The sequence below is a fragment of the Borostomias antarcticus genome, assembly GCF_949987555.1.
Source record: "Borostomias antarcticus genome assembly, chromosome: 7".
Taxonomy (NCBI): Eukaryota; Metazoa; Chordata; class Actinopteri; order Stomiiformes; family Stomiidae; genus Borostomias; species Borostomias antarcticus.
The window spans coordinates 19,691,925-19,716,099 of NC_140240.1; the positions used below are offsets into that span (position 1 = coordinate 19,691,925).

General features: G+C 48.2%; 1 protein-coding gene across 1 annotated transcript in view; it reads right to left on the bottom strand.

Annotated features, from left to right (window-relative positions):
- LOC311311422 (phosphofurin acidic cluster sorting protein 2) overlaps positions 1–24,175 on the bottom strand; it is a gene marked incomplete at both ends in the record, with an annotated part of 86,132 nt that overhangs the window by 29,891 nt on the left and 32,066 nt on the right. The window contains 9 exons of the mRNA XM_084441131.1: positions 6,048–6,134; positions 8,184–8,277; positions 8,617–8,768; positions 10,365–10,424; positions 19,429–19,512; positions 19,798–19,889; positions 20,731–20,881; positions 22,399–22,524; positions 23,470–23,559. Coding sequence (XP_084297257.1) covers positions 6,048–6,134; positions 8,184–8,277; positions 8,617–8,768; positions 10,365–10,424; positions 19,429–19,512; positions 19,798–19,889; positions 20,731–20,881; positions 22,399–22,524; positions 23,470–23,559 — 936 coding nt within the window. The remainder of the gene's footprint in view (positions 1–6,047; positions 6,135–8,183; positions 8,278–8,616; positions 8,769–10,364; positions 10,425–19,428; positions 19,513–19,797; positions 19,890–20,730; positions 20,882–22,398; positions 22,525–23,469; positions 23,560–24,175) is intronic.

A 24,175-nucleotide genomic window follows, 5' to 3' on the forward strand; every position in this document is an offset into this window, starting at 1 on the left:
CAAACTGACCGAGTCGGAGACAAACAGATGGGATCTGATCCACGGTAATGACAAAAAAAACAGACAGAGAGAGAGGCAGTGAGGGAGAGAGAGAGAGGGAGGGAGGGAGGGGGAGAGAGAGGGAAGGGACAGAGAGAGAGCAAGGGAAGAAGGGAGAGAGAGGGAGAGAGAGCATGACAGAGAGGGTGGAAGGGAGAGACGGAGAGTTAGACAGCGGGAGAGAGAGAGCATGACAGAGAGGGAGGAAGGGAGAGAGAGACAGGGAGAGAGAGAGAGAGAGAGAGAGAGACATGGAGAGCATTGAAACAGTAAGATTTCAAGGTAATTGAGTGAAGAGCAAAAAGAAAAAGGGATCCAGTGAAATGAATGATTTCTTTAGGCGTTGTAACCATCCTTCAAATCCAGGAAGCTCTGCTCCTCCGGTGGGCTGTGTTGGCTTCACTTCATTTTAATTCATGGTCGGTAAGACAAGTTGTACGACATGTCTTAGACAAAAATTATGTCAATCAGACACTTTTTTCTGCGTGGCTGTAAGCCAGCGCACCTAGGATAGCGTTTGTCCGGTTATCACTCCCTCCCTCCCTCCCTCTGTTGAATGTAGGGATGGCACGGTTTGAAATGTTCATATCACGGTTATAGTGACCAAAATGATCACGGTTCACGGTTTTATCATGGTTAGGGATGGGTCTCGTTAATTTTTATCGATACTGATACCATTATTGAGACTGCTTAACGATTCGAGTCTTTATCGATCCCACTATCGATACCCTACTTTTCTACTATTTGATGGAAAGACAAGACAACTATAAATTCTTAAAAGAACTGAATTGGTGTTAATTTGTGACACTACTGATGCACAGGGCATAATGTGAAAAGACAAAAAATAAATTATACTGCATATAAATTAAATAAAGTAGCCTATAGGCTATGCTTTACATAACATAACACACCATTACATAACAAATGGCTGCTCTTGACTAAACAGTAGACTATTAGAGAAAGACAATCTCCCTCCCTCTTTCCATCCCCTTCTTCCCTCTCTCCCTCCCTCTCCATCCCACTCTGTCCCCCTCACTACATTATACTTTACACAACAATAACATGACATGACGAGCACTGCAGCTTGCTTGTTATGACTGGGTTGGATTTGGACCCAAACGCACGACACCGGAGGCAGAGAAAAAATACAAAGCCCAAAGGGCGGTTTAATAATTAATGAATAAGTCCAGCAGGCAAGGTCAAAAACGATAAACAGGCAGGGGTCAGGCGATCAACAAACAATGTCCAATATCCGTAATCCGTAATCAAAGTCCATATCCAGAAGGGGGGTCAGGGAATCCGTGTTTCAGTCCAGGGGTGGTGATAGCAGGCAAGCCGAGCACTGCACACTGGGTCTGGAGGGAAAATAAAACGGAACGAGAAAAAAATGGATAAGCAAAAACTGAAAACACGAAAAGGTAAAAAAAAAACACAAGAGATACGGACAGCAATCAACAACGTAGGCTAAGCTGGCTAGGGTACTTGCCACAGGTATTCTATGGGAAGATCTGGCGATGAGCATGGAGAAAACCAGGGTTCTTGTAGGCAGGCGATGATGATGATTGGGACCCGGTGCGCAGCACTCAGCCGTAAGCGCGTTCACTAATCACCACGATTGCCTTCACCTGTGGCGTTGGAGCGCGCGCCGTGCGCGAGCTGAGGTGCTGGGCGTCTCAGGATTACTCTCCGGGGATGAGGAGCGCGAATGCGCCCCATCTCCGGAGTCAGGAGGCGGGAATTCGGGAGACCCCGAACGCCGCGGGGTAGAGCCGGACCGACGCACGTTGCGTCGGGCCACCGGCAAGCTCGGAGGAGCGGAGGGGAATGCGCGCGGAGGTGCCGCCGTAACATTGCTAACGTTAACCAGCTTGTGCTATAGCATTGTACATGCAAGTGCTATGCTATACACTATTAGGCTATTTTACATTGACATTGACAGTCCTTAAATCTAGATGTCTTCTTTGCAAGTTAGATTCCCTCTGTCATCCGCTTGCTAAAGGCTACAAAAACGTTGTAGTATAACTTAGACTACAGTGGGTCATTCATTCACTAGTTGTGCCCAGTAATGTAACGTCACTGCACCGAGCAAGCTAACGGTAGTATGTTACTTAAGTCCCAATTCTAATCTGGGCACCATTTACATTCTTTAGCATAGACGTTGTATTTCCCCCCTTGCAGGAAAATATCTTAGAGCACAGGTTGCATTTCGCCTCCTCCTTTTCTTTCACTTTTGTGAAATGTAACGATGCCTTAGATCGCTTTGTGCGCTCAGCCATTCTCTCCACAAAAATACATCTCACTTTCGGCCATACCGCTAGTGTTGTTTTCGCCTGAAGTCAAAACTCCGCCTATACGCGCTGCTACCTGTGTGGCTTTTCCTCGGAAATTGAACGGGGATAAGGGTTTAGCATGTTTTTCAAAGTCAGACAGCATTTAGTATGATTTTTCAGTGACGTAGTCATGCACGGTTATCTTTTTATTTTTATCTTATTTTATATTTTTATCTTCATAAATGAAAATTTAACCGGTTGTACTGTTTTCACCGCGGTTCACTGTGACACCGGTAACCGTCCCATCCCTAGTTGAATGTTGACCTGCATTTCTCTGTTGGCACCACAAGAAGCAGTAGTCTCAGCACACCAAAATAAAGAAGGACACCAAAACCAGTCCACCGATCTCCGCTGCACAAGTAGAGTAGTGGTGAGAGCATAGGACTCCGAGACTCGGGTTCAAGGCCCCGGTGGGGATGACTTTATGGGACTATACCCCAAACCTCCACACTTTCATCCTTTCACTCCAATCTTTTTATCCCTTACCTTTGTCCAGAAACAGAAGTTGAACCAATTGCAGCAAAATAGCTAACGTTACAGGAATCATCAGTGTAACTGCTTTAGCCACTGACCGCTACCATTAATGTTATGGAAGCTGCTGCTAGTTGTTGTGAGCTCATGAGCTAACTGATTATCCAGCTCTTATTGTGCTGGATTAGAATTGGAAGCATTGAAACTGATATGTCCAGACGACAAGACCTATCTTTATTTATCAGACATTATTTCATGTAATTTCAATTCACAGCTATTTCAGTGGCATGAGCTTCTGTCCAACCAGTCCTGAACAGAAACAAGCCAAGAAACAAGCACATGCTCAATAATGATGACGGCCAGAGCCTCTCTCCTACTGGACCTACCATGGATGTATTAATAGAACTGGATAGGGTCACTCCATTCACTGACTGCTCGAAGACGTGAAGCCCTATAGGATCACGCCATCTTTGAAAAAAAAAGCGTCATTGCCGCCTTGTCAGAGGGTTAGGGTTAGGTAGTTAGTTTTTGTAGTCCACGAACAGATGTGAAATGCAAACGCGCGTTCGTGGCTCTCCCCGCTGAGTTAGCAATGAAAATCGTCTTGCTTATCAATCTACTTTCGTCCAATATATCCGTTGGAAAAAATATTTTTTTATCCAGGCATCTTAGTTTTAACAGTATAATTGTGACTGAACATGTTTTGTTTGCTAGTAGGTGGTATTCATTCTGTTCACAACAACGCGATGGACAGCCAGGCGAAATAGCTTCAGGGGACCTGGTCCCAGGCGAGTTAAACAGCTGTCCACCCAGAGACGGGGTCTCTCGTTGCGGCATGAAGTTTGCGGCTAACCCGCCAAGCTCAGGGGGCTCACAGGCCAGTGCGGAGATGTGGTCCCAGGCGAGTTGAACAGCTGTCCACCCAGAAAATCCTCTCCCGGTGAAACATGCATCATTTAAAACTTCACGAAGTAATGCGCTTCCTCATCTGGTAGGGAGAGACGGGGAGACAGTCTGGGTTTTTAGAGTACCTGCTAGCGAGCAGGTTTGGTTCACAGAGTGAGTTACCATGCTGACCCACGCTGTCAGTGAACTCTCTTCCTGGAACGGGTTTGACTTGCCCTGCTTTCTCGAGTTTGACTTAACTGTCTTCCTAGAACGGAAGAAAGGGCTTAATACCATTTACTGATTAATCAAATGCATTAATGAAAATGACCACAGCACAACATCCTATGCATAATAGTCTAATCATGCATTTTATGTATATAGCGCTTTTCACAATAGTCACTCAAAATAGTTGTGGGGTTGGTGATAAAACTTGAGTGATCATTTGACAGAAATGATTTGCCTTTTCCAGAAATGGACAGAGACTTGATATTTTGTAAATAACTGGAATTAACTTTATTCACATACATGGAAATTAGTTGATGTGTAGGCATAAAGATTAAATGATAAACTGTCATTCAGCAATTCCACTTTATTAGCCTACTGGTAATACATCTCCGCACTGGCCTGTGAGCCCCCCGAGCTCGGCGGGTTAGCCACGAACTTCATGCCGCAACGAGAGACCCCGTCTCTGGGTGGACAGCTGTTCAACTCGCCTGGGACCACATCTCCGCACTGGCCTGTGAGCCCCCCGAGCTCGGCGGGTTAGCCGCGAACTTCATGCCGTAACGAGAGACCCTGTCTCTGGGTGGACAGCTGTTTAACTCGCCTGGGACCAGGTTCCCTGAAGCCATTTCGCCTGGCTGTCCATCGCGTTGTTGTGAACAGAATGAATACCACCTACTAGCAAACAAAACATGTTCAGTCACAATTATACTGTTAAAACTAAGATGCCTGGATACATTTTTTTTTTTTCCAACGGATATATTCGACGAAAGTAGATCAATAAGCAAGCCGATTTTCATTGCTAACTCAGAGTGGGGAGAGCCACGAACGCGCGTTTGCATTTCACATCTGTTCGTGGACTACAAAAACGCGTCATTGGCGCCTTGTCAGAGGCGCCAATGACGCGTTTTTTTCAAAGATGGCGCGGTCCTATAGGGCTTCACTTTAGATTTCGAATCCTGGGGGCCTGGGACCTACGCAGGAGGAAGGTTCCTCTGGCCACCAAAAACCAAAACAACTTCCTGGGCTTTAGGAGGAAAGCCTCAGCAAAACTTGACACACCGGCTAAGGGCTTTGGAGTCTGGTCTGATTGGCCAGACCTTAATGATCTTTGCAATCACACAGAAGTGCAGATAAAATGGGCAAAAACTAACACACAGGCTGAAGTGCCCATTTCTGATGGACTAATTACAGACCCTGATGTGACTGTGAAGGCTACCCTCGCCCAGCAGGGAGAGGATGCTGGACTAAGGAAGGACACTGCAAGAGGAGTTCTGCTAAACGTGAGGCAGACTGAGACCCCAAAACACTGGTGTGGACTCTGATTACAAGGAAAGCTGGCCTGTGTTGATTTTGCTGACCACTCTGTCTCACATTCACTGCACAAAAATGCTGCTATTGGTGAGGACGTTTTAAAATTTACCATCAAGGCAGTACTGCAGGTATTACCAACTAAGTATAATCTGTCAATCTGGTACCCTGACACTCATTCTATGTAAACCATCATGATTATGAACAACTAGAACATCTAGAATCCATTCCACACATTACAGATGGATGCAATGCATACAATCATCTGTACATTGCTCGCCATGACCGTAATGTTGACCTAGTGTGATGTCTTTGCTAACATCCCAAATTCACCTGATGTTGTTTTTGTTAACCACAGTCACAAAGAGTTCCTGATTGTAGAAGTAGGCTGGGTTTTTGATCTGTACATGTACCAGGCTTTCCAAGATAATTATCTTAAGTTGAAACTATTACCAACTTTTCAGATGTAGATTTTGTGTACTTATATTTGGATGCCTAGGTCATGTACATAATTATGCCAGGAGTGGTCTGAACATCGCTGGAATGGGAAAAAGCTAGTTAAATATTGCTCTGTTTCAACTGTCATAGGCAGCTGTATGGAGAAGAAGGTTCTATGTGTATCCTTGAGTGTTCTGGAACTGTCTTGCCCTATTATATTTGATTCCCTGATAGCTGTAATTGAATTTGTGGAATCAAATAAAGTATTCAAATGTGTGTGTGCGTGTGTGTGTGTGTGTGTGCGTGTGTAGCTTGCAGTAATGATACCCTAGGCCTCCTCCCACTCACCCCTGCGTTAGGCTCCGCCCCTACTGGCTCGTCCAGGTACTTGGTCCCCGCGGCTTTGGCTCTCTCTGGAGACAGCAGGTCTGCACCCTGCAAACGCGCAGAACATACAACACACTTAATAACCTTGACCACCAGGGGGCACCAGTATCCTTTAGGGGGCACTCAGGTGCCACTGATCTTCACACTGCACTCACCCACCTTGACCACCAGGGGAGCTATGTGAGGATGCTTTTCATAGACTTTAGCTCTGCTTTTAACACCATCATCCCAGGCAGACTGGTCACCAAACTCACCAGCCTAGGTTTCTCTCAACCCATCTGCCACTGGATCAAGGACTCCCTAACCAGCTGTCCCCAGTCTGTAAGGCTTGGCTCCCACCTCTCCCCTACCATCACTCTCAGCACCGGCTCCCCACAGGGCTGTGTATGAGCGCCCTCCTCTACACCCTCTACACACATGGCTGTGCCCCCACCCATCCCTGCAGCTCCATCATCAAGTTTGCGGATGACACGACTGTGGTAGGGCTGATCTCAGGAGGAGACAGACTGGCACTGTGGTGTTCAGACCCCGATCCTCTCTACATCGACGGGGTCTGTGTTGAAAGGGTCCCTGATTTCAGGTTCCTGGGCACGCACATAGCCGAACATCTCTCCTGGACTACCAACACCGCCGTTGTAGTCAAGAAGGCGCAGCCTTGAGGATCCTCAGGAAGAACAGCCTGCAGGAGAAGCTGATGGTGTCCTTCTACCACTGCTCCATCAGTGGATAGGAGGGCTCTTCAGAGGGTCATCAACACTACCCAGAAGATCATCGGCTGCTCACTGCCCTCCCTGGAGGACCTACTTAGCTCTCTCTCATCAGTAGAGCAGCTAATATCCTGAAGGACCAATCCCACCCTAGATATCATGTTTATCCGGCTGCCCTCTGGTAGACGTTTCAGGTCCATCAAATCACGGACAAACAGACTTACTAACAGCTTCTACCCTAGAGCCATACGAGAACTGAACATGGCCAAACACTGACAGTAACTGCTACAGTAGAACTGTTTACACCTGGCACCGCACCTTCTATGTATTATACTGTCTGTCATGTGTTAGTATGTGTATAAAAAATGTTTGTTACATGTGAAAGCACTTTCAGTATTGCGATTCAATTCCGTTGTGCTCATGCAATGACAATAAAGTAAACTTGAACTTGATCCTTACTCCAGGGATGAACAGGAAGAAGGGGATTTGCCTGTCAAGTATGTACTGTATCAAATATGGTGCTGCCTTAAATACACTGCAATTGTGTATCTTTTTTTTGTCAACAATATGCATTCAACCCTCAGGAATATTTTACAGTTTTACTCTTACTGTCTACAGATAACAGTTGAGTTAGCTCACCACCCCAATAGTAAGGACCACCCTAAATATTTTTTTTCAATATCTCACTTTTAGCAATGAAACCTGGACGAATGTCTTTAGTCTCTAGTTGAGCGCAGCGTTTAGAGACTGACTCATTAGTCTAAGCAACTACTACACACTATCCCAGGGAGCAACATCTATGTAGGTCCAACAGAATACACAACGCCTTGACATAATTTCACAGCTGCAACGTGCATACTTGGTGAGATCACTGTACTGTAGCTCCTGGGTCCATATTTTGTAGCGATGCACTGTGCTTTGAAGTGAAATTACTTTGAGTCAAGGCAAATTATTTGTGTGGGCCTGAGAGAATTTGCAGCCAACAAAATTAATTTGTTGAATTATTTGGATGTCTGCAGAACCTAGTTCTAAGTGCAAAACATATACAGTATGGTGCTGTGCAATATGAAATACCACACAAAGTTCATTTTGGTTATACAGAACTGACATTGCATTTGGATACAGTGAAATGTTGCTGTTGAGAGGTTATACATATCACTCGTGTTCCATATTTTTCTTGAGTTGTACTTTAGATACCTAATTAGTTGCCAAAAGAAAATCAACTGCTCCAAATTATCTTTTCGTTTCTTGCATAGGGCCCAAAGTAGCTTAATGACATTAGCATTAACATTGCTGAGTAAAAACAATGGCACCCTTTCAGCAGGCAACAAACTGTATCAAACATGTCCATCCTTTACGAACTGAAGACAGTATGTGATTGTATACTCACAGGTTGGGTCTGGTCCCTGGCCTGGCTCTTCTGACTGTGCAGACTCCCAATCTCTGTCTGGGAGCTAGAATGGGACATTCCTTCAAAGAAAGGCCTGGGAGACAAAAGTCATCATATCTTTAGTCAACATCAGAGGTGACACATGTCAGAAGTGACAAGTGACATGGGAGAGAATACATCGTGTCTACATCATGTGTCTGTTAGATAAGGTCATCCACATGTCACATGGATGAAATGTGCAAATTTGTATAATCATTAATGGGGGCAATAATGAGGGAGTAGAAAACTCCAGCGCCGTTTGTGAGTTTGGGGAGGACATTCTAGGTGGAAACAGCTGAGAGTTTTGGAATAGTGAGGGCATTTTTAGGGTCGTGACTTGAGATGGAGCTGGATTCTATGAATGGCTCACTAAACATGCTCAGTGGGGACTTACTTGAGTTTGGGTTTGGGAGTGCTGAGGACACTCTCGTTATCCTCCATCTCTGGCCCGCTGTCGCTCTGGTTGTAGACCTCCAGGCTGTCGTAGAGCAGGTCCAGGTCCTCCTCCACCTCCTGGCTCTGGTCCACTGGGTCTGAGTCCAGAACCTGCAAGACCAAACACAGTAAGTCATCCTCTACCTCCTGGCTCTGATCAATGGGGTTATTTACTAAAGCCATAGCATGTACATAACACACCCATGTGTCCCTCTCCCTAGTGCCTCTCTCTCTCCCTCCTATCTTCTAACCAGGTCCAGGTCCAGTGGATGCCCCACTGTCACCAGCAGACCTCCCGGAGTCCGATAGATACCCCCGTGTCTGCTGTGGATGTCGTAGCATGTCTGTAGGATGTCCTCTCTCCTATGATGCTTTTTTAGCTTCTCTTACTCTGAAATGTAATTTAATGTAATGTATTGCTTCATAAATGTTCTTAGCCGGTAGACAAACATACTCCTGGAGCTTGCTCGATCGCCTTGTTGAGAGGGGTCAGGGAAGAATTTTTACAGCTCACTTATCTGCCCCTGGGTGATTACTGTTTTTTTGCTTCCCTCTGGAATATGTAGAGAGTGGGTCGTATGCCCACCTCCCTTGTTCTCTGTAAAGCGCATTGTGTTGCCTCTGGGTATGAAATGCGCTATACAAATAAAGCTTTGATTGATTGATTGATGACCCATGCTCATAAACTGCAATGGTAATGCATCACCTGTATATTTTTGATATTTGTCTCTTATAAGTATCAGTACCGTAATGTCCGTAACTGTACATGCTGACCACATGCATTCATGGACGGAGATCAGGTCTCACCGAGTGTCCTTTCTAGTTCATACATAGAAAAGCTGGCAACTTAAAACATTAGTCTGTCTATAAATGTAGCGAGTTGTTTCAAATAGAAAGTTGTTCAATATGGAAACAGTTTGACTTGTTTGTCAATTCTGGGATGACTCAGAGCTCACAACTTAATTTCAGAGGTGTAAAACATTTTAATCATAGTCCCGAGGCTGCAGTTTATTTCATTAGGCATTGTTGTCTCTGTTCTTCTGTACAGAAATACAAACAGAGATGTAACAAACAGAGAAGCAAATTAAAATGCAAAAAAAAATAAAAAAAATAAAAAGCATATCCCAGTTATCATTAATCAACACTGAGATAACTAAATCATTTTATTTGGTTTCTCCTCTTAATTGAAAATAACTACTGCTGTAAATTAATATATCTAATTTCACCCAAATGACAGCCCCAGTAGAAAAAGACTAAACCTAGATTTGGATCTTGGAACCTGACCATCTCATATACGGTATGACCCGAGATAAAAACAAGTCATTTCATTGTCAGGCAGCATCGCAGCACTTTTGAAAGCACAGCAAACCGACCCACTGTCTCTTCAAAGTCAAAAGGCTTGAAGGCAAAGTCAGAAGCAACAACTTGACAGCTAAATAAAAGGTCAGCATAATAGATTAAATCATGATTTTAATCCATGATGCAGAGGCTGTGCAGACGTTGGTACTATCTGTGTCATCAGGACTCAAGTACTTGATGAGTCAGAAGTTTAAAAGGAGGGTTTAGACTTGGCTATGCTTACGTTTAAGTTAATGTTTGACTTCAACAGAGTTTAAAATCAAAACATTCAGGTCCCAGGATGGGAGTGGAGAAAAAAAAAGGAATTCAACAGTCACAGATGTGACAGTGTGCATGCACTGTACTAACCTCGTCCGTCACTTTGAATCTCTTCAACAGGGCCACAAACTTCTGCTTGAAGTTGGGTTGCTGTAGAAAATCAAGCAGACCAGCGAAAGAGGGAGAAAATAGAGAGAAGGAGGGAGAGAGAGAGAGAGAGAAAATAAGAAATGAAAGGAGGAACAAATTAGAACCAGACCTTAGTTAAAGCCACTGCCTCTCTTACGTAACATTCATGGCCCTGACAAGAGCTCTATCTTGCCAACATGATACACATTTAAGATAATAATCTAACGAAAAAAGACAAAAAAAGTTTGTATTGCTGTACCTGAGATGTGTTTCCCCTAATGTTAATCCTGTCAGCTGTTAATATCAATACTATCAACTATTACTATCAATACTGTCAACTATTAATGTTAATATCCATACTGTCAACTATAAATGTTAATATTATATTAATGTTAATACCAATACTGTCAACTATTAATGTTAATACTGTCAGCTGTTAATATCAATACTGTCACTATTAATGTGAATACTGTAAGCTGTTAATATCAATACTGTCAACTGTTAATGTTAATAATAATACTGTAAACTATTAAAGTCCAGGTTAACCCAGTTCAAATTTTTGTTATGAGCTTCACACACCACAGGAAAACATGTCATTAACCACCCAGCCAAATCTGAGTGATTAAAAATGTCGCTAAGTATATAAAATAAGGCTTCAAAATCGGTTAAAAATCAGCAGCATTCTCTGGTCTGAGACTGTGGGGGCGTGTCTGCTGAAGGCACCGAAGCCACACCCAATTGCGTGGGGAGGGGGTGTGGAGGGAAGAACCTGTCAAACCGTTCTCTGGTCTGCATATTGTCACACTGGCACGCCGTCTCTTTTGTGGTAGGAAGGCACAGCTTTGTGAAAACAGAGAGGAGTTGAAATTACACTTGTCTAATGAGTCAAACGCACAGATGCTTCCTCCTAACCTACCTCCTGACAAACAACACAGGTAAAACTGTAGCTACTCTATACCAACGCGCCAGTGTTACTGCCCTTAGATGCAAAATACAAAAACAGGCAACGAGGAATGTATGAGTCTGTCCCTATTTTCTCCCTGCCACCTCCGGACCCATTCCTATCCCTCCCAGGCGATCCTGTCGTCCCTTGGGATCAATGGAAAAAGTTGTTTAAAATGTACCTTTTAGTCACTGTCTTGAACAGCGCTGATAGCGCGAAGAAGCGTACACTACCGGAGTTGATAATCGGGACAGACTCATCCACTCTCGTTGGCAATGTTATGTGTGAGAATAACGAGCACTCGGCTTCAACTTTCCCGCAACATATCCAACAGAACTGGAATGTTCAGCCAGTAGCCGCCGAGCACCGCTTCACTGGGAGAGGGTGCGTCTTTCTCCAGCTGCAGCTGGTCTACCTAACCATCCCCCTCGCTCCCGCCTCCCGGTCTCCCGCTGGAGAAATATACTGTAACCATTACCGGTGAACCCATACGCACATCAGGTGCCACAAATATGGCAGGCAGTTTCTGTATAGTTAACGCTTATAGTCATAATATATCATCCATAACGTTATTTGGTGGGTGGTCGCCTGGTCGGTGCTGCTAGCTATGTTAGCTAGACTAAGGTTATATACACACTCCCATCTGCAACAAGCTACATAGCTAATGTTAGCTATAATTCCTCCTAAGATTACATATAATTCATCATAGCTGACATTACCAAATAAACGTCAAGACACGTTTTGTAGATTAACGTAGCAGTGTATTTTCCTATTGCTTAGGTTACCTAGCTAACGTTATAACGTTAATTAGCTATAAGCACACAAGGCAGCGGTGTCGGCACCAAAGGTTGATGCGACAGGTGTTACGGCGGCACCTCCGCGCGCATTCCCCTCCGCTCCTCCGAGCTTGCCGGTGGCCCGACGCAACGTGCGTCGGTCCGGCTCTACCCCGCGGCGTTCGGGGTCTCCCGAATTCCCGCCTCCTGACTCCGGAGATGGGGCGCATTCGCGCTCCTCATCCCCGGAGAGTAATCCTGAGACGCCCAGCACCTCAGCACGCGCACGGCGCGCGCTCCAACGCCACAGGTAAAGGCAATCGTGGTGATTAGTGAACGCGCTTACGGCTGAGTGCTGCGCACCGGGTCCCAATCATCATCATCGCCTGCCTACAAGAACCCTGGTTTTCTCCATGCTCATCGCCAGATCTTCCCATAGAATACCTGTGGCAAGTACCCTAGCCAGCTTAGCCTACGTTGTTGATTGCTGTCCGTATCTCGTGTTTTTTTTACCTTTTCGTGTTTTCAGTTTTGCTTATCCATTTTTTTCTCGTTCCGTTTTATTTTCCCTCCAGACCCAGTGTGCAGTGCTCGGCTTGCCTGCTATCACCACCCCTGGACTGAAACACGGATTCCCTGACCCCCCTTCTGGATATGGACTTTGATTACGGATTACGGATATTGGACATTGTTTGTTGATCGCCTGACCCCTGCCTGTTTATCGTTTTTGACCTTGCCTGCTGGACTTATTAATGTATTATTAAACCGCCCTTTGGGCTTTGCATTTTTTCTCTGCCTCCGGTGTCGTGCGTTTGGGTCCAAATCCAACCCAGTCATAACAGAAGATCTGGCCAGTATGGACCCAGCCGGCACTGGAGAGCAACCGGAGACACCTTCGGCTCTCCAACTCCAAGGACGGGTGATCGCTGATCATGCCCGACTACTGCGGGAGGCCCCTGTCGCCATGACCGATCTACACACACGGATGGAGGTTCAGAACACCCAACAACAGGCTCAGTATCAGCAGATCCAGGGCCTGGTTGCCATGGTTCAGGCGATGTCCACCCAGATCGCTGCCCTCACCTCCATCGTGTCCCAGGCAAGTCCGGCAGCTCCTGTGGCATCAGCACCCATTCCCGTCCCCGTGCCGACGCCCCAGCCTGTTCCTATGGGCCCCCAGCCCCAGCGTGAACCTCACCTAGCTAACCCCAAGCCATACGATGGGACCTTCTCTGAGTGTAGGGGCTTCCTCATGCAGTGTGGATACATTTTCCAACATCAACCCAGCATGTATTGGTCTGACGCTGCACGGGTGGGCTACATCGCTACACTCAGCACTGGGGAGGCTCTGAAGTGGGTCCAGGCAGCCCTGGGTCCGGGCAGTCACCTACGCGATGACTATGCTGCTTTTGAGGCCGAGTTTAGGCTAGTTTTAGATCATGCTGCTGATGGTCAGGACGTTAATGCCCGTCTCACCACCATCCAGCAGGGTGGCCGCTCCGTGGCTGCCTACGCTACCGAGTTCCGCACCCTGGCTATGGGTAGCGGGTGGAACGACGTCGGTCTGCGCAGCGAGTTCCGACGAGGCCTGAGCGAGACTCTCAAGGACGCGCTGGTCAGGGACCGCCCCACCTCCCTTAACCAACTCATCTTTCTCGCAATGGAGATCGACGAACGCAACCAGGAGAGGAAGCGTGAGAAAGCGCTGCGTCATCCCGCCCCCTCTGGTCGCTCTCCGGGCATGTTCGGTACAAACTCCTCCACCGTTCCACTCACCCTGACCATGCCTGCTCTCACCGGCGAAGAGCCCATGCAAGTGGGTAGGGCTCGCCTCACGGCTGTTGAGAAGGACCGAAGGAGGGCACTGGGATTGTGTCTCTACTGTGGAGCTAAGGGCCATCTGAGGGACAACTGTCCCACTCTGCCAAAAGAGTAGGCTCACCAGCCAGGAGGGGATTTCTGGTGAGCCGTGTTACCCATTCCCCACCATCTGTCAGCCCTGCCCGGTTCGAAGTTACCCTCGCCTGGCACGGGCAGACGCTTACCATCGGTGCGCTCATTGACTCTGGGGCTGATGACAACTTTGTTGATGCGCACCTTGCCGCCTCAGCGGCTTTCCCCCTCGCCGCCCTGGAAACCCCTCTCACCGTCTCGGCCTTGGATGGACACGACCTAGGCCCCCTCACACACCGGACCGAGCCTCTGACCATGACAATTTCCGGAAATCACGTGGAGGAGATCCGGTTCTACATTCTTGAGACCCCCCGGGCTCCTCTCATTCTGGGCCGACCATGGCTGGAGCTCCATGTGCCGCATGTCAGCTACGGCCCCGGCCGCATTCTGAGCTGGAGCACGGCCTGTTACGCGCGGTGCCTCCGTGCTGCTCAGACTCCCTTCCTGTCGTCTCGGCCGCCCCCTGCTCCCCCCGACCTCTCCACCGTGCCAGAGGTTTACCACGACCTGGGAGAGGCCTTCGGCAAGGAGCGCGCCCGCACCCTTCCCCCGCACCGGCCCTACGACTGCGCCATTGAGCTCCGCCCCGGCGCACAGCTCCCAGTTAGTCGCCTGTACAACCTCTCCCTCCCTGAGAAGGCGGCTATGGACAGCTACATCTCTGAGTGTCTTGCTGAGGGCCTCATCCGACCCACTCTCTCCCCGGTGGCGGCGGGGTTCTTCTTCGTGAAGAAGAAGGGTGGGGACCTCAGGCCATGCATTGACTACCGGGAGCTGAACGCCATCACCATAAGGAACACGTACCCTCTCCCCCTCATGAGTTCCAACTTCGAACCCCTCCTGGAGGCCACCATCTTCACGAAGTTGGACCTCCGGAACGCCTACCACCTGGTTCGAATCCGTGAGGGGGATGAGTGGAAGACCGCGTTCAAGACTCCCCGAGGCCATTACGAATACCTAGTCATGCCGTTTGGCCTCACCAACGCCCCCTCCGTGTTCCAGGCTATGATGAATGACATCCTCCGGGACATGCTGGATATCTTTGTTGTGCTCTACCTCGACGACATCCTGGTGTTCTCCAGGAGCGCTGAGGAACACGTCCAGCACGTCCGCCTTGTCATCCAGCGTCTCCTGGAGAACCGCCTCTTCATCAAGGCCGAGAAGTGCACCTTCCACACTCCCTCTGTGGAGTTCCTGGGACTTATTGTGGAAGGTGGACAAACTCGGCCTGATCCCAAAAAGATCCAGGCTGTCGTCGAGTGGAGCCAGCCCACCACCCGTAAGCAGCTGCAGTCCTTCCTTGGCTTCGCCAACTTCTACCGGCGATTCATACGGGACTACAGCCGGGTGGCCGCTCCCCTCACTGCCCTCACCTCCTCTCTGCGTCCTTTTACCTGGACACCTGCAGCCAGTGCCGCCTTCACCGGCCTCAAGAGGCGGTTCACCTCCGCGCCGGTCCTGCTTCATCCCGACCCCTCGAGGCCCTTCACCGTGGAGGTAGACGCTTCAGACACGGGTCTCGGCGGGGTTCTCTCACAACAGTCAGCGGCCGACCAGAAGATGCATCCCTGCGCCTTCTTCTCCCGCCGCTTCACACCTGCAGAGGAGAACTACGACATCGGCAACAGGGAGCTGCTGGCTGTTGTGGAGGCCTTCCAGGAGTGGCGGCACTGGCTAGAGGGCGCAGAGCACCCCGTCACCGTCTGGTCGGACCACAAGAACCTGACCTACCTCAGGTCGGCCAGGCGGCTGACCTCCCGTCAGGCGCGCTGGGCCCTGTACCTCGGACGGTTTAATTTCCACATCACTTACCGTCCGGGGTCCAAGAACACCAAGGCTGACGCACTGTCTCGGCTTTATGCGGCAGGGGAGGATCTTACCACTCCGGACACTATTCTTCCCGCCTCCCGGGTGATCGGAGTGGTCACCATGAACGTCGAGGCAGTGGTCAGGAGGGCCCAGCGCACCCAACCCGACCCCCGGACTGGCCCGCCCAAACGGCTGTTCGTCCCGGCTGCCGTCCGGACCCGGGTACTCCAGTGGGGACATGCGAGCCGGTTTGCCTGCCATCCGGGTTCCCACCGTACGCTGTCATTCCTACGCCGGCGGTTCTGGTGGCCCACCATGGCAGCGGACGTCAGAGAGTTCATCTCCGCCTGCACCACCTGCGTCCGCAGCAAGGCATCCCACCAGCTGGCCTGTTGCGACCCCTTCCTGTGCCCAGTCGTCCGTGGTCACACATCGCACTGGACTTCGTGACCGGTCTCCCTCCCTCCCGGGGAAACACCACCATCCTGACCATTGTGGACCGGTTTTCGAAGTCTGTGCGCCTCGTGGCCCTACCCAAGCTCCCCACCTCGATGGAGACGGTGGAGCTGCTGACTGAGCACGTCTTTCGGCTCTACGGTCTGCCCCAGGATGTGGTGTCTGACCGTGGACCCCAGTTCACGTCTCCTCCAGGAAGCTGGCGTCGAGGTTCATCGGGCCCTACCCCATCGACCGGGTCATCAACCCCGCCGCTGTCCGGTTGATTCTCCCCGCCTCCCTTCGCCGGGTCCATCCGGTTTTCCATGTGTCTCGGGTCAAGCCCGTCGTCACCAGCACCCTCGTGCCACCGGCTCCCGCGCCGCCCCCTCCGCAGCTGGTGGATGGCCACCCTCAGTGGGCGGTGAGGCGGCTGCTGAAGGTCCGCCGCCAGGGCCGCGGGTTCCAATACCTGGTCGACTGGGTGGGGTATGGCCCGGAGGAACGGAGCTGGGTTCCTCGGTCCCAGATCATGACCCCTGTTCTCCTCCGCGACTTCTACCGGGCCCATCCTGATGCCCCCGGTCGGTCGCCAGGTGGCTCCCGCTTGGGGGGGGGTCCTGTTACGGCGGCACCTCCGCGCGCATTCCCCTCCGCTCCTCCGAGCTTGCCGGTGGCCCGACGCAACGTGCGTCGGTCCGGCTCTACCCCGCGGCGTTCGGGGTCTCCCGAATTCCCGCCTCCTGACTCCGGAGATGGGGCGCATTCGCGCTCCTCATCCCCGGAGAGTAATCCTGAGACGCCCAGCACCTCAGCACGCACACGGCGCGCGCTCCAACGCCACAGGTGAAGGCAATCGTGGTGATTAGTGAACGCGCTTACGGCTGAGTGCTGCGCACCGGGTCCCAATCATCATCATCGCCTGCCTACAAGAACCCTGGTTTTCTCCATGCTCATCGCCAGATCTTCCCATAGAATACCTGTGGCAAGTACCCTAGCCAGCTTAGCCTACGTTGTTGATTGCTGTCCGTATCTCTTGTGTTTTTTTTACCTTTTCGTGTTTTCAGTTTTGCTTATCCATTTTTTTCTCGTTCCGTTTTATTTTCCCTCCAGACCCAGTGTGCAGTGCTCGGCTTGCCTGCTATCACCACCCCTGGACTGAAACACGGATTCCCTGACCCCCCTTCTGGATATGGACTTTGATTACGGATATTGGACATTGTTTGTTGATCGCCTGACCCCTGCCTGTTTATCGTTTTTGACCTTGCCTGCTGGACTTATTAATTTATTATTAAACCACCCTTTGGGCTTTGCATTTTTTCTCTGCCTCCGGTGTCGTGCGTTTGGGTCCAAATCCAACCCAGTCATAACAACAGGAGGAGAATGGAGGCCGGGGAGGGAGATGGTTGGCTCCGCCGAATTCACCAGGACCAGTCGTGAGTCCGTGAAACCCAAAAGCCTCATATTATAATTGCAGAAGCTTTCGGGAGTGAAATGTTTGCTGCAGAGGCGGGCGCTAGCGGTGACAGACTCCTCTGTAACACCATGGCTCTTCAAAAATGCTAACCATTTGCTTCTCATTTCAGCTTTACTCAGGAGTGAAAGAAGGAGACCTTATCATCCCATTCCTGCTGGCATCCAGGAAGGATGCATTTTCGTTTAGTTTTATGCATAGGCATTGCTGACTAAGAAAAACTAGCTAATTCTAGACTGTTGGTTAAAACTAGCTAATTCTAGACTCAAGATTCAGCAGGAGAACCGAAGATTCAAATCCGTTCTAGCTTTATATAGTGTTAGGGCGGGGATATGCTAAGAACACCGCTCTACGTCATCCGGTACCGTTTTAAACCCGCCCAGAAAATCCAGAAATCAAAACTGGTCAAAAACACAAAACTGGTCTAACTTCACAATTCAGTACTACGCATGGTTCATCCCATTTTTACATGTTATCAGCAATGCATCACTAACACATAGAATGTGTTTTCAAGCAAATCTCTGATTTTGGTTAACTGGGACTTTAAAGGATAAGGACACTGAATTTCATGTTTAGCCCTATTCCTGGCTTCCCTGGCATGTATCTGACTAGTACAGGTTAAAATATTAATATTTTGTGCAGTACAGAGTTCTGTGTCAATAACATTGGCGCGCGCACCCTGGCTCGTTGCTAGCTATGGGCACACTCGAAAAAATCTAAAAAGTATGATATACGTGGATTTCAAGTTCAGGAATTACATGGTTTATGCTTACCAAGCTCTGAAGTCGTCCTGTAAACACCATAGGTCCTTTCGCCTCTGCATTTCAAAACAACAGTAACTTGTAAACAGTACTAATATCACCGAACATACAACAGCCATTCCTTCACGCTGTAAACCTCCACAAAATTCAGATTCGGATGAATTTCACAGAGTTACTGTTGTTTCAAAATGCAGAGGCGAAAGGACCTACTGTATGGTGTTTACAGGTCGACTTCAGAGCTTGGTAAGCATAAACCATGTAATTCCTGAACTTGAAATCCACGTATACCATACTTTGAAGAGTTTTTCGAGTGTGCCCATAGCTAGCAACGAGCCAGGGTGCGCGCGCCGACATTATTGACACAGAACTCTGTACTGCACAAAACAGAAATATTTTAACCTGTACTAGTCAGATACATGCAAGGGGAGCCAGGAATAGGTCTAAACATGAAATTCAGTGTCCTTATCCTTTAACTTGAGAGGATTGATAGGACATTTTCTGTGACGCGCTAAAACAGTACGACTGGGCCTCAGACCAAACACAGTCAAGCCATAGCTGATTAGCTGCTGCACGCTAGTCGATGCTGCCAAGTAGGCAATTGCCAAAACGGCATTGAAAAGAGATAGCTGGTACTTTTAGATATGAATTTAAGCAACTGAAAATAATGCATGGGAATTCATTGGAATTAAAAATGGTTAGTAGGTGGCACACACTACTTATAATGCTGTCACATTAAACATTCAACTGATCTCTAAAATGGTCTGCTTTGCAAAGGCGTGCCACAAGGGACTACACTGGGGCCATTCTCCTTCTCATACAAAATAACAATAGTTTTCCGACATTTGAATTTTTGACTGCCCTCTCGCAGTCTCACCCTTGTCATTGACGTTGTCCGGATCATTTTCCTCCGGGCTTTCTTTGGCTTTCTTTGAACCTCGTCATCCTCGTCGTACAAGTCCTTAGACGGAGACAAAGGTTTGTGTGATACACAGTGGGGAAAATACTGTCTAAATGAAATGTAATTTTAATAAATTAAATGTAAAATTAATAAATGTAATTTCTAATTTACACTGGCACACAAAGATTACACTAGTACCATTATTCCAGACTAAATATTCATTTCTGTCTATTTCTCTATTATTGACGTGCTGAAATGGAAAATATACTCAGTAGTATATCTTGGTATCAGGCTGTTCTTGCCCAATGACATCACTCAATCATAAGATTCTGATCAGTCTCTCACCTGCGGCTGAACAGCGTCGTCGCTGGCTTCCTGCTCTGACGAGTAGCTGTCGTCATCGTCTTCAGAGTAGTTGTCCATGTCGGGGGAGCGGTCTGGAAGGCAGAACCAGGCCACGGTCACAACGTTCAGTAAATCTCTAGCTCATTCAGTGTTCCCTTGAAACCTCTCCCGCCTGCATATTAACCCACTTCACCCTCAAGGACAAAATGACTGTGCTGGGTGAATGAACGACATCGGAATCATTATTTAAGAGGTCTCAGTACTGTATGTCATCCTTGACAGTAAATGTAATTTGGCAGGACTGAGGGGTTCAGGGGTCATTTCAAAGCAGATTGCTATACTGTTGTGCAGCTGGCATTGTGAGGCCACCGCCGCCATTCATTCAGGAGGCGCTCAGAGTGCAGCAGTTTTACGCACGGTGGAGACGAGCAGCCTCCATTTCCTGCTATGCCGGTGTGTTCCTAGCTTAACACTCATCTGTCCTGGTTCAGGCTAACTCTCTGCAGGGCCGGTCTGTGGAGCCAGGCGCTGTCCCATGTCAGTGCGCCTGCGGCTACCTAGCTGAATGCACTTTAGCAGAAGCCACCTGCTCTTCTGATGACACGGGACTTAAATAGTTAAAACGGTATGTGGAAATATGATGTCAAAGAAATGAGCAACAGGAGACTGCAAAGGCCAGGAAGTTTACTAAGCACTGCAAACTCTGTGTTCTACCAAGTCATATTCCTTTGTTTAAACAACTCACTGGACTCATGTACTGTTGAGGCAATTGTCTATGCTGTTCATAGAATGATTTGTGGCAAATGACGGCTTCTTGGGTAAAGTTGGATAGGTAACACTAGTCGTGACACAAGGCTGGCCCCTGACAGGCTGCTGGCCCTGACAGGCTGCTAACCTCTGACCCCTGACAGGCTGCTGGCCCTGGGCTCCCACCTGAGGCCTTGGTCTTGCTCCCGGGCGAGTGGTGGTGGATGGGCTGGCTGGACAGGGAGTACACGCTGAGCTCCGCCGCACGCACAGGGGCCTCCTTCACGTTGCTATGGAGACCAAGGATCTGGGCTCCGTCTGTCGGGTGCTGCATCACCTACACACACACACACACACACACACACACACACACACACACACACACACACACACACACACACACACACACACACACACACACACACACACACACACACACACACACACACACACACACACACACACACACACACACACACACACACACACACACACACACACACACACACACACACACACACACACACACACACACACACACACACACACACACACACACACACACACACACACACACACACACACACACACACAGTCTCTAGTATCCTTAACCCAAGCTCACCATTTCATGTGCTGAACAGGGGCTTTGTTTTCCTTTCTGTGCAGGCAGCACAACCTGTCTCTCTAAATCTAATTTGTGCATCTCACCATGACAGGAAAATACCCTAAACACCCTAGTGAAACCTCACCATGACAGAAAAATACTCTAACATTGAAACCTCTTCGCTATGACAGGAAAATACCCTAACGTTGAAACCTTCTCACCATGACAGGAAAATAACCAAACATTGAAACCTCCTCACCACCCTAAAGTTGAAACATCCTCACCAAGACAATAAAATAGTCTAAACACCCTAGTGAAACTTCGCCATGACAAGAAAATAGTCTAAACACCCTAATGAAACTTCGCCATGACAAGAACATAGTCTAAAAACCCTAAATAAAATACAACCACTCCCACCCCTCTTCTCTGTCATTGAGTTGTCATTACCCATCAATCCCCAGGACAGGTTTATCTGAAAGAGTTTGCCATTCCTGTCCTGTCTTTCCAACAGAAAAGCCAGCCTGACAGGGCTTTGTTCAATATATTCATATGTCTATTTAATACAACACTCTCGGTGGTTTGAGTGAATTCCATGGCATGGTGTCCAGCCCTGACGGTACTGTGAGACCAACTGGGAGAGCTTGAACAGACATCAGGAAGAGGGAAAGGGTAGGTGAGAACATCCATACTCTCCACGTGTTTCTTACAGTATGTCGACATGGAATGGATTGAATGATGGACTTTCACAATTCACTGTCCAAGGGTTTCTTACTTTGGCAACTTTGGGTTAAACTAAAGATCCCACTCAAGGTTAGACTCAAGACTTCTTCTTCTCTTTTTACAGAGCTAGTACTTCCGATATAAGACAATTTGATACGCACTGGAAGAACGATACATTCGATCCTTAATATGTGGCATCTCGTGACTGCATCGAACGCTGTTTTACGTTACCTCAGCCCAGCATGTTGATAACTCTGCTTACCTCAGCCATTTTGATAACTCTGCTTACCTCAGCCATTTTGATAACTCTGTTTACCTCAGCCATTTTGATAACTCTGCTTACCTCAGCCATTTTGATAACTCTGCTTACCTCAACCATGTTGATAACTCTGTTTACCTCAACCATTTTGATAACTCTGCTTACCTCAGCCATTTTGATAACTCTGTTTACCTCAGCCATTTTGATAACTCTGCTTACCTCAGCCATTTTGATAACTCTGTTTACCTCAGCCATTTTGATAACTGCTTACCTCAGCCATGTTGATAACTCCGACTGCCAGGGTCTTGTAACCCAGGATGGTGCGGTTCTTGTACCTCTTCCTCCTCTGCAGCATGATCTGCAGCCGGTTGGCGTCCCGTTTAAGGAAGTGGGGATACTAAATGCAGACAGTAAACAAACAACAGGTGTTTGGTTAGAATGTTACATCACGCCTTACTGTACATCCATCCTACCAACAGCTCAGTCTGTCACCCTCCCATGTCGGTCATTTCCTTCAGATCCTCCACCCCAGAAAGCCTCTAATCATCCACCAAAGCTGAAAAGGGTGGACATGTGTGCCTATGCTTCCATACACTAGTTATACTGCATGGAACAGCTTGCTATATCAGATACACTGTGTACTAATTCTGGCCAAGGCAATGGTCTTTTGTAAAAGAAGACCACAATTACAGTTAATCATCATTATAATGATGATGAGCATTTCTGTTCAAGGAAAGGGCAAATAGTGTAGGTGTGTAGAATTATTTACACACGCACACACACACGCAGACGCGCACATGCACATACACCCACACACCCACAAACCTATCGCAATAAAAACAAATCTTAAAGCATGGATAGAAACAAAACGAGTCATCTGAACATCCTCAATGAATCCAGAATAGGGTCATATCAGAGTAGCAGATATTCATTATTTTGAGTGTGTGGTGTGATATCAGAGCATACTCATTATTTGAGTGTGTGGTGTGATATCAGAGTAGCAGATGTAAATTTTTTTGCAGAGTGTATGCTGTGATAACTACTGTACCCTCAGGGAGGAGGAGAGCTCCAGGATGTGGGGTGACCCTACCCTCAGAGAGGAGAAGAGCTCCAGGGTGTGGTGTGACCCTACCCTCAGGGAGGAGGAGAGCTCCAGGGTGTGGTGTGACCCTACCCTCAGGGAGGAGGAGAGCTCCAGGGTGTGGTGTGACCCTACCCTCAGGGAGGAGGAGAGCTCCAGGGTGTGGGGTGACCCTACCCTCAGGGAGGAGGAGAGCTCCAGGGTGTGGGGTGACCCTACCCTCAGGGAGGAGGAGAGCTCCAGGGTGTGGTGTGACCCTACCTGCAGGGAGAAGGTGAGCTCTAGGTCTGCCTCCATCAGTCCGTCTGGAGGGAGGACATACTCGTTGGATCTCAGGATGCGCTTAGACCCCTGTCGTAGAGAAAATACATATTAGGGAACCTTGAAAGAGACAGGTCTTATTATCCAAACACCAAAGGTTTTCAGATGTTTTAGCATACAGGTAGGTAGGTAAGTAGATAATTTTGATTGATCCCCAGGGGGAAATTGCACTGTTACAATTGTACAGCTATTACAGTTCTACTGTAGCCTGGCTCCAGCCCCTGAATTGCAGGGCCACTTTAATTTTCTAAATGCGATTCGGGGTCTAGATAAGCTCTCGTCCAGAGTGGTTTCTCGGTTGGAATTCCAACCAGGCCAATCAGCGTCCTTTGAATGCGATGACAGAATTAAACTGCGAGATCTGATTGGTTAGGGGATGAACTAATCACTGGGGACTCCACTTCGGCCACGCCCATCTGGGAAAACAGCAGCAATGGGAGCTTGTTCAGACTGAATAATGAAATGAAACGAAATGGCGAGTCCGAGTGTCAGGCTAGTTGTGTACAAGGCTTTATAGTCTCATATTAAGTTGTAGTATAAGTTGTCCTTAATGTGTGTAAAATTAAATTAAATATACAGCTTATGTCATGCGCTCGAAAAGTTTCCGTTTTAATCTTAAAGATTCCATCAAAGTCTGAGACTCTGC